This window comes from Perognathus longimembris, chromosome 7 (assembly GCF_023159225.1).
Source record: "Perognathus longimembris pacificus isolate PPM17 chromosome 7, ASM2315922v1, whole genome shotgun sequence".
In the NCBI taxonomy this organism is placed as follows: domain Eukaryota; kingdom Metazoa; phylum Chordata; class Mammalia; order Rodentia; family Heteromyidae; genus Perognathus; species Perognathus longimembris.
The window spans coordinates 35,363,477-35,374,768 of NC_063167.1; the positions used below are offsets into that span (position 1 = coordinate 35,363,477).

Below are 11,292 nucleotides of genomic sequence, written 5' to 3' on the forward strand. Positions count from 1 at the left end.
AGGATTACAGGTGTGAGCCATTAGTGCCTAGCTTCTGGTTATTATTATTTTTTTTGGCAATAATTCACAGGATGTAGGTTTTCACACATAAAAGTCTTTAGGAAACAACAAATTTAATTTCATCACGTATTTATTAAAGACAATCATTTATAGTCTATAAAAAATTTGTCCAATATACACAAAATTTCCTGATAATGGTAATTAAAAAGAACTACCCCTCCCCCCGCTGGGTCCACACCAATATTCAATCTAGATTGGTTTAATCTTGAAATGTAATCCAATAAGACTGAAGACCAAACATTTCAGGTCCTGAACAAGATAATAAAATACTCGTAAGCCTTCTGGATCTCTAAAACATAAAGGGAAAAAAAAGTTTAGAGAACTGTAAAACTGGCAGAGAAGGAAAAAATAACCCTGTTTATTATCTACCAAAATGTTCCCTGTAAAGATGTATACATTGCATTATGACTGTGAACTAGTAAACTAATGTGCATAAAGTAGGAAATGGTCATACATGAACAGAAACTGATCACAGTGCTGCATGCCTGTAATCTCAGTTATTTGGGAGGTGGAGGCAGAATGATTGATCATGGTCCTAGGTCAGTCAGGTTGAAGTCAGGGAGAGAAAAACAAAAAGGCTGGAGTGTGGGCAGAGTGACAGGGACCTTGCCCAGAAGGCATGAAACCCTGGGTTCAATCCCTGGTATCACCAAAATAAGTAAATATCTTTTTATTTTTTAATGGGGAAATAAATAAAAGGAAAAACTAGTGATCTAAATAAGAGATTTTAAAATCTCAACTTGTATTTTTTGTGCTTTTGGGGTGGGTTTTTTTTTTTTTTTTTGCCAGTACTATAGCTTTCATGCTTATTGCTGGTGCTATACCACTTTAACTAGATATAGTTTGGTAAACTTTTCTGCATGTGCTTGTTTTAAACTGTGATTTTTTGTTTGTTCGTTTAGATCTCAGCCTCCTGTGTGTGTTTGTTTTTGAGATTGTCACTATATAGTCCAAGTGGGCCCTGAATCTCCTGCCATTGCCAGTTATTTATAGCTCGGACAACTAAACTCCTGCTTTGACATCCTAAGACTACAAGCATTTCCCATCATGTCCAGCTACTATATATATTTTTAATGCAGAGGAAAAAAAGATATTAAAAACATTGTCTAATCGACAAAACAGGAAACCTCTTAAGGTCTACTTTTCTATATTTCTTGTATTTTCTACAATGAGCATATATTGTTTTTGAGATTCAAGGGAAAAAAACCCAACAACTTTAAAGCAAACCATTGCTAACTCCAAATCCCAAAACACAGGAGTCAAAGAGATTGCCAAATGCTAAGGACTCTATGGAACAGAGATTCATGTCTCAACTTTATGATTTACCCCACTGAATTGTACATTTTGGTAACTAAAAGATTTCAGGTTTTACTGGGACTTAAGATGTGCTAGTCTGAACAGGTCACAGGGAAAGTGCTCCAGACTAGGTGACTATAGTTTACTCCAAACACTTGCTTGGCGCCAATATTTCATCTCCTGTTCTGTCTGCTCCTATGTAACTCTCTGTGTCACTGATAAGTTTTCAGTCACCATGACTGAATGAAACCTAAACATAAGATGCAACCTCTGAATATTCATAGTCACAATCAATGGGCTTTCCCTCTATGGGTTCAACGAACCACAGATAAAAAGAGATAAAAATGTTCTTAGATCTGATGGTGCATTGTAATGAACATAACCAATTTTTTTTCTTGCCATTATGCCCTAAAAAATACAGTTTAACAACTATTTACACAGCACATTCTATTAGGTATTCTAAATAGAGATGGTTTGTAAAAAAAATACTGTAATGTTTTCTATAAGAAACTTGAGTGTCCACAAACTTGGTCTGAGGGGATTCCTGGAACCAATCCCCTGTGAGCACTGAGGCATAACTACAATTTGGAGTCCCATCCTCAAGAGGGGGAAATTTTTGCCCATTTCTGTTTTGCATTTGTACCACACATCTTCCTATAATGGGCCAGTCCAAGCTGGCTGAGAGTTTCTTAGCAATCTGCTCTAAAACAATTGAAACTGGATATAAGGATAATATACACTTACTTGGATTGATTGACATCAATAAGAGAACCAATTTTTGATGTTGTGAAAGAAATGTGTTCATCTCCAATGACGATTTCAAGCTCCTAGAAACAGCAATAAAAAAAAAAAAAACCTATGTTGGGCAAAACTAGATCATTCATTAGGGGAGAAAGGCTCATTTGCCAAATCACCCAAACTCTACTACTACAAATGTCCACAAAAGCAAAGGGTGGCTTACTAAAAGCATTAAATTATTGAGCACTAGAAATAAAGACAATACTCTTTAGCCCTTGAGAAGGGCAGCCTCTTAGAGGAAGATGTGTCCTCAAGCTCAAAGACCTCTGAGGTTTACAAAAATACACATACTGCTTTGTATGTGTTTTCATCATAAGCAAGGTAGATTTGTTTTAAAAATACTAAAGGACCCAACCTTTCTTGGCAACATTGTGAGCCACCAGCCTTGGAGATTCTTTCTTTTTTTTTTTTTTGGCCAGTCCTGGGCCTTGGACTCAGGGCCTGAGCACTGTCCCTGGCTTCTTCCCGCTCAAGGCTAGCACTCTGCCACATGAGCCACAGTGCCGCTTCTGGCCGTTTTTTCTGTATATGTGGTGCTGGGGAATCGAACCTAGGGCCTCGTGTATCCGAGGCAGGCACTCTTGCCACTAGGCTATATCCCCAACCCCTCTTTCTTCTTTTTAAAAGAAATATCACAAGAAAATCTGTGAGACTCTTATCTCCAAATAAATACCTAAAAGCTGCAAGTGGAGCTTCTAAGAGTGCTAGGCTTAAGCACAAAAGCTCAGGGAACAAGGCCCAGGCCCTGAGTTCAAGTTCCAGGCCTAGAGTGCACGCATGTTTGCATGCGCACGCATGTGCGCACACACACACACGAAAATGCCACAAAGTTTGTACTCATCTTTCATTCTGTTCTCCTTCCTGCATCCCCTAAAAGTTGAAAGTCTCCATATGACAATACAACAAAACCCCAAACTAATATATTTTATAATATTAATAAACATAATTACTACTGAGCTTACTATACACTGGTACTATTTTAACTGCTAAATATACAGCAGTAAAAAGAATACATAAAATTTTATGTTATATAATGCATTACATATTGTAGTGTGTATTATATTATAATATAAAAAAGCTCAGGGAGAGTGGCCAGGCCAGGAGTTCAAGCTCCATGACTGACAGTTAAAAAAACAAATAGGAGCTGGGGATATGGCCTAGTGGCAAGAGTGCTTGCCTTGTATACATGAAGCCCTGGGTCCAATTCTCCAGCACCACACATACAGAAAACGGCCAGAAGTGGTGCTGTGGTTCAAGTGGAAGAGGGCTAGCCTTGAGCCAAAAAAAAAAGAAGAAGAAGCCAGGGACAGTGCTCAGGCCCTGAGTCCAAGCCCCAGGACTGGCAAAAAAAAAATTTTTTTTTAAACAAAGAAATAAATAAAAAGCTTCAGCTAGGTGCTGGTGGCTCACACCTGTAATCCTAGCTACTCAGGTGGTGATCTGAGGATCATGGTTTGAAGCCAGCCCTGGCTGAAAAGTCTGTGAGACTCTTATCCCCAGTTCACTAGCAAAAAGGCAGAAGTGAAAAGTGGGTCAAGTGTTAGAATAGCAGCTCTGAGCCAAAAAGCCAAGTGAGAGTTCGAGGTTCTGAATTCAAGCTCCAGTCTCAGCATAAAGAAAAAAAAAACTTTCATTTAAGTGTCAGTTGTGGTGAGAAGGTAGGAAAAGTAACAACAAATCTATTTGTAAAAAATGATTGGGAGCATCCTAAGACTAGGACAGACAAGATGGCACTGAGGCAGTAGTAAACTTGAAGATCTCAATAGTCTGTACAATGTTAAAAGAAGGTAGTTTAGGCAGAAGGCAGCCCAGTGCAAAGGGCCCATTAAGAACAACCAAGGTATGCCTGGGAAATAGCAATGAACCTGGTGAAGTTAAAGCAGAAATACTTCCTGCTAATTCATTCAAACATGACAATAGCTTTCTCCATGCAAATATGACAGTGGCAACTTTTTAATTACCCAGGTGGTCTTCAGAATGATCATACAAGCTGTGAATTTAAATACTTAGATGCTTATGATTTTTCTTCCAATAGACTGTTGAAATAATTGTGTTCTATTTACCTTTGTACCCTCCACAATGCTTTGTTCTAGTAGTTTACTTAGTAAGATAGACAGCAAAACCTTTGAGAAGACAGAGGTGTTTCACAAGAAGAAATTCAGGATTAGGTTACAGTTGGCCAGCAACACCCCTTGCTCTTTCTGGTCCTTATTATGGAATTAATGTTCCCTCTGACCAAACTGCTGGCAATCTGCTTCATGCATGGCTCAGAAACACATACATAAGTGAATTCAATGTCTTATATAGTACAGCAAACTTCATCTTCTTTCTAACAAGTATAGTCAATAAATACACTCACTTGCCGGCCTACACGGTCAGGGGGAGGCCATAAAGCATCATCCTCTTTGGTAATTTCACTGTCATCAATTATTCTCTTCAGTTCCTCCATCACACTTTTATGTACATAAGCCTGGAATTCAGATTTTTTTTAAAAAAAGGAATTTAGGTTGTATTCCTAAGCAACACTCAGAAAGTGATAGAAGGTAAGAATGACTGACTGCTCTTGAAGACCTATCTGGGGCACCTCCTTAATTGGGAAGGCATTCATGCTTGACTCCAACACACTGAAAGAAGAGGTCAGGTTAGAAGCACTGAAGACAACACCTCAGCTCCCCAGCTACTTGTTACTACCTATCAGCACATCTGGTTCACACATATGGAAAGTCTGTAAATCACTCCTGCTATGCTTTGTTTGTGCCCACTCCAAAATTTATATTAAAACTTAATCCCAAATGCAACAGTACTAAGAGTGGGGGCTTTTAGATGATTTATACCACAAGGGTAGAAGGACTCAAGGCAATGAGCTGCCCCCATTTTGCTCTTACTGTTTCGTAAGGACACAAAATTTGTTGTTTTTGGAGGATGCAATAACAAAAAACCAATGAAAGCAAATACTGGGTCCTTATTACACACTAAACTTGACTAAGTCCTGATCTTGAACTTTACTGAGACACAAGTTAATCACTGTAGACTAGTATAGCTTGAACACTATTTGTATCTCCCCAAAAGTCACTAGCAATTGATTTATTATTGTAAAAGAATATAGCAGCCAGGTACTGGTGGCTCACACCTGTAATCATAGCCACTCAAGAGGCTAAGATCTGAGGATTGCAGTTCAATGCCAGCGTCCAGGCCCTGAGTTCAAGCCCTGTGACCTACAACAACAACAACAAGAAAAGGAGCTAATAGAAATAATGTAGCTATTTATAAATACTGGTCTACTTTTCTATTCTTTATCTTTCAATACAATCCCTAGAAAGAACAAAAATTCCTAGAAAGAACAGGAAAAGCTAAACTGCAATGAAGGGAAAGGGAAAGTTCATACCTCTTTTCTGATCATGACATCATTTTTGTAATTGCTGTTGTTGGCATATCTCAATTTCCCTGTGAAGAACATAAAATAAGTGCAACGAACAATAAGAACATATGAACCAGAGCTGGGAATATGGCCTAGTGGTAGAGTGCTTGCCTATGTACATGAAGCCCTGGGTTTGATTCCTCAGCACCACCTATATAGAAAAAGCCAGAAGTAGCATTGTGGCTCAAGTGATTATTGGCCTTGAGCAAAAAGAAGCCAGGGACAGTGCTCAGGCCCTGAGTCCAAGCCCCAGGACTGGCAAAAAACAAAACAAGCAAAAAAAAAAAAAAAAAAAAGAACATATGAACAAAAGTTCATTGGCCTACCAAGACTTTGCCCAAACTGTATCCTGTTCTTCAAAATATCTAACAGATTTACTACTTTGTGCCCCTGGTATGCAACAACAGTACTCTTTTCAGTTCTTCACTTTGGGCTTCTAGCTGCCATCTAACTACAGTTCAAGAAAAAGGGAATCCCTGGGAGCTGATGGTTCACACCTGTAATCCTAGCTATTCAGGAGGCTTAGATGTGAGGATCTCAGTTAGAAGCCAGCCAGGCAGGAAAAGCTGTGAGGCTGTTATGTCCAATTAACCACCAGAAAACTGGAAGTAGCACTGTGGCACTGTGGTTCAAGTTGTATAGTGCTAGCCTTGTGCAAAAGGAAGCCAGAGACAGTGCCCAGGCCCTGAATTCAAGCCCCAGGACTGGGGGAAAAAAATAGGGATAACTGATAACTTATCCCAGAGGATATGAGTTCAGGACTTGTAAAAAGCTTATGAGTTGTAAAAGAATTTTGAAAACTGTAGGATGCTGTTTGAATAACTTTTTCACGTTTTTTCTCTTTTCTATTATTAACTCCAAATAATATTAAGGACTTTCAACTTAACATATCTATTTGTTAGGACAATGCATCTTATTCAGTGTCACTCCTTCCATCATTCCTTCTCATCTTCCCATCAATCTTGCTCTCTCTTCAAGTTTCCTATTTGCATGTTCATGTATGTAATAGTTACCTGTATTTTCATGTGACCATGAAACACTGATCTATTTCTGTGAGAGAAATATTGTGTTCTTATCATTTGAGCAAATTTGGTTCATAAAGCCCCCAGGGCACATGTGCAACCAAAGGAATAGTGTGGGTATATATATAGTGGGGATGGAGAACATAAAGAAACTACAACACATGACTGTTCCACTGTAGAGAAGATGCGTGAAAAAGACCACACCTCGGCACCATTTCTCTTCCTTAGATCGCTTCCTTCTCAGTCCTTTCTCCAGACAATGGACAAACTTTGGAGTAATTAGGTTGTTCTAGTACTGAGGCTGTAAATGGCTTCTCTTTGCCTGCCTGACAAAATATAAAGTCTTTAACATGGCATACAGCAGAGCTGAGGTCCTGCCTGCTAGCTAGTCTAGTTTACTCTTGCAGTATTCTCACAGACAGATTCGGTGAGCCTACTGCTTCGGCTTGAGCCATTCCATTCACTCTTTGGCCTCCAGCTTCTTGCTGTGAATGTTGTCCAAATCCTTGTATATGGACAGAAAACAAAACAAGGAAAAAGCAGACTGCTCTTGCAGAACCACAGCACCACACGGGTCTCAGTCCTTGCCCCTTCCAGTTCCCGCCCATTCGGGAGCCTCAGGGCCCCCAGGCCGGCTTCCAGCGCTTCCCCCCCCCCCCCCCGCGGACGAAGGCCACTCTTACCGTCGGGCCGGAACTCAAACTCCAGGAACTCATGACCGAATTTGCCTTTGTGGCCTACGTAGTAACGAAGATAAAAGTCACTCTCCATGGCGCGCCAAAAGCAACCAGGACGGGACTTCACGATCAAACCACCCCGCGGCGGCCCGCGCCCGGGACTGACGTCAGCAGTGGCGCGCGGAAGTGACGGCTGACCACGCGTCACTAGTACCATCTTTATCTCTGGAGGTCGAAACACGCCCCCTCGTCCCGGGGCGGGACGGCATTGCCACGCCCCCTCGTCCTGCCACCCCCTCCCGCCCCGGAACTCGTCGCCCCATCCCTGACCCTGAAGCTGGAGTGTGGCCGCAGCTCTCCGACCCCCCGGGCATCATAAGGGCCGCGCCTCAGACCCGCCAACTGTGGGCGGCTTCTAGGCGTCCATTCCGGGATCTGAAGCTTGAAGACTTCGGGCCCAATACTTGGGAGATTGCCGCCAGGTTCAACTGCAACTTAAGGACACGGACTTGTGTGCGTCAGACAAGGCTTTTCACTGTCTGGACCTAGGTTATCGCCACAGTTAATGGAGAGAAATGACCCAGCCTCTCCAGGGCACGCTTATGTGTGTCAAAAGTTGACTCTAAAAGTTGGTTGTTGGAGTTCGGATCTTACGTGTGTGTGCACTAGGGCTTAAACTTTGGGACTGGACTGGGTGCTGTTTCCTTAACGTTTTTGCTCAAAGCTGGTGTTCTAATCAGTTGAGCCACACCTCCACTTATTGCTTTTTGGTGGTTAATTGGAGATAAGGGTCTTACGGACTTTCCTGCATGGGCTGGCTTCAAGCCACCATTGTCAGATCTCAGCCTCCTGAGTACTTAGGATTACAGGCATGAGCCACCAACACCCGAGTTGGTACTAAGGAGACATGGGAGAACCATTTATTGAAGAAGTGAGGTTTTAGCTTCTGAAGATGTGACCTTAAAAGGGGTTGTTGGGCCAAAGTTGTTCTGTCTTTTTCTCAATTAGGTTTCTTTGACTACATGCCTTTCACCCTGATGCACTGCTTAGCATGCACAAAGCAATGGGTGAACTGATCATGGACTGAAACTATGAGCCAAAATAAATGTGGGTGTTTTTTTTTTTTTAAGTTGACTATTGCCCTGCCTCACTAATCTCTAGGACAAGTACTATGCATTGAAATTAAGTTGAATTATTTGATTTCCCACTCCCCAGCCATCCCATTTACCCAGCAGTTCTTACCTGAACACTAAAAATACTGACACCAGGGCCTCATCTCAAATTCATGAAAACTTCCTTGGGTGAGTCAGGGTTGGGGACCACTGCGCAAGTCAAAGTGCTGCCATAGCTTTGCATCTGTAGGAGCTGTCTGGGTTTGAATAGGCCAAGGATAATCAGAATCTGAAGTATAGAAGCCCACTCCAGCTTAGCTAAGTCCTAGCTGCAGAGATAGGGACCTAGAGACAGAGCCGAGATGATGGCATTTTGGGGACCTACAGTTCTTTTCACTGTGTACTGTTCTGTGAATCAGGCCAGTAGGCTGGTTCTCATTCCCAGCCTTCAGATTTAGTCCTTCTCTTCTAGAAAAGGCACTGGTAAAGAATATAGATGTGCTGGAAAAAAAATAAATCACTGGAGATTTGGGTTAAAAATAATCCCCATTTAACAGCAATCATCAATAAGACCCCTTCCTATATAAGAAAAAATAAGCCAGGTGCTAGTGGCTCACCCCTGCAATCCTAGCTACTCAGGAAAATGAGATCTGAGGATCATGGTTTCAACCCAGCCCTGGCAGAAATGGCCCAATGACATTCTTATCTCCAATAAACCATTAAAAAACCAGAAGTGGAGCTTAGGGACAGCACCCAGGCCCTGAGTTCAAATCCATGCAACTAGCAAAAAAAAGTGATTTTTTTTCTGTGACTTATGTGAACAGATTCACGTCAGTCGTCTCATCTTCTTTTTTTTTTTTTTTTCCAGTCCTGGGCCTTGGACTCAGGGCCTGAGCACTGTCCTTGGCTTCTTTTTGCTCAAGGCTAGCATGCTGCCACTTGAGCCACAACACCACTTCTGGCCATTTTCCATGTATGTGGTGCTGGGGAATCGAACCCAGGGCTTCATGTATATAAGGCAAGCACTCTTGCCACTAGGCCATATTCCCAGCCCAGTTGTCTCATCTTTAAAACAAGAATCATAGGGCTGTAGCTCAGTGGTGTAGCACTTTCCAGCATGCAAGAGGCCCTGGATTTGAGCCCCAACACTGTAAAAATGTGAAAATGAGCAAAATATACATACTAGGTAGCACTATTGTAAGGATAAGAAATGTCTTCACTAGGATCTAATGGCTTATGCCTGAAATCATAGCTACTCTGGAGACTGAAATCAGAAGGATCACAGTTCCAGCCCAGCCCAGGCAAAAAGTTCTTTGAGACTCCTATCTCAACTCTGTGTTGTTCAAGGCAAGGGTGGCTTAAGCTCATAATCCTAAATAGTCAGGATGCTTAGATCAAAGTCAGAGCCACTCCAGATAGACAAATCTGGGAGACTCATATCTCCAATTAACCAACAAAAGGCCAGAAGTAGAGGTGTGGTCAAGAAAGAGCAAGACCTATGATCAACTCCTAGTATTAGCCCAAAAGAAAAGAAAAAAGGAAGGAAGGAAGGAAGGAAAGAGAAAAGTAGGTGTGAGCTATGGCAGAAAGTGTAAATAGGAACAAAATTCAGGTCTGCCCAGGAATAAACCTAAAGCCATATCTAACAAGTAACTAGAAGCTGGGCACTAGTGCCTCACATCTGTAATCCTAGCTACTCAGGAAGCTCAGATCTGAGGATGGAGATTGCAAGCCAGCCTGGGCAGAAAATTCCCCGCGAGATCTTATTTCCAATTAAACTGCTCAAAACCTGGAAGGGTTGCTATGGCTCACATGGTAGAGCACTAGTCTTGAGCCTAAAGAGGCTCAAGGACAGCACCCAGGCCCTGGGTTCAAGCCCCATAACCACCACCATCAAAAATAACTAGAGCAAAAGGACTAAAAGTATGGCTCAAGCAGTACAGCAACTGTCCAACAAGTGTGAAACTGAATTCAAGCCCCAGGTGGTACTGCTTTACTGTGGATCCCCTCCCTCAAAAAAGGACTGGAAATTAGTTTTCCTCTAGAAACTGCTATGATGTCATAGAATAACCATTCCAACTGCTGAGCCTGCTCACATGTGTTTGTTCTTTGAGTCATCACAAAAGCATCGTGTATGTGCGTGCATGCATGTGTGCCTGTTACTGAAGTTTGAACTCAGTGCTTCTTGCTTCCTAGTTTGGTGCTCTACTACTGAGCCATGTCTCTAGCCTTGTTATTTACTGGGTATGCACCCAGGCAGATGCATACCTAGACTGTGATCGGCCTACTTTAGGCTTCCCATAGTTGCTGAGATCACGTCCAGCTTTTCTTCCTGAAACATCATTCCTCCTAATCTCAGCCTCCCAAGAAGCCAGAATTATAAGTGTGAGTCACCAGCACCCAGTGATTATCACAACAATCTAGAGATTGTAAGTGGAGTTAAGTATATAGACATTAGGCAATTGCCACAAAGTTATTTTCCACTAGTGAAATTATAAAAATTAAAATGTAATGAGTGAAACTGGGCATCTGTGGATGTCGTAAGTAACAACAGTGCTGAGAAAAGTTAAGGACATCTAACAAAGGCTATAAAGCAACCCAGATTTGGCCGGGTGCAGATGGCTGATGCCTATTATCCTAGCTACTTAGGAGCCTGAGATCTGGGGATCCCGGTTCAAAGCCAGCCTGGGCAAGAAAATCTGTGAGACTCTTACCTGCAATTAACCACCAGAAAACTGGAAGTGGCACCGTGGCTCAAGAGGTAGAGTGCTAGCCTTGAAGAGCTCAGGGATAGCACCCAGGCCTAGAGTTCAAGCCCCAAGACCAAAAAAAAAAAAAAAAAAGTAATCCAGATTTTTTGATACGAGACACAACATGGTATAGTTGAAAGGGTATGGTAAGTCTTCAGT

At 42.0% G+C, this 11,292-nt stretch overlaps 1 protein-coding gene across 1 annotated transcript; it reads right to left on the reverse strand.

The window, feature by feature from the left end:
• Nucleotides 1–112: 112 nt before the first annotated feature.
• Nucleotides 113–7,446, reverse strand: Magoh (mago homolog, exon junction complex subunit). Its single transcript, XM_048351342.1, has 5 exons — nt 7,278–7,446; nt 5,540–5,598; nt 4,514–4,624; nt 2,101–2,183; nt 113–349 (listed from the first exon to the last, which is right to left on the reverse strand). Exons 1-5 carry the CDS (start codon nt 7,363–7,365, stop codon nt 250–252), a joined length of 441 nt encoding a protein of 146 aa, XP_048207299.1. The 5' UTR covers nt 7,366–7,446; the 3' UTR covers nt 113–249.
• Between the last annotated feature and the right edge of the window lie 3,846 nt (nt 7,447–11,292).

Coding starts and splice junctions, on each gene's coding strand:
- Magoh (XM_048351342.1), bottom strand. CDS start 7,365: ATGGAGAGTGACTTTTATCTTCGTTACTACGTAGGCCACAAAGGCAAA. Junction 4,625..5,539: donor ATGTCATGATCAGAAAAGAG/GTATGAACTTTC, acceptor TCTGAATTCCAG/GCTTATGTACATAAAAGTGT. Junction 350..2,100: donor ATTGATGTCAATCAATCCAA/GTAAGTGTATAT, acceptor TTTATGTTTTAG/AGATCCAGAAGGCTTACGAG.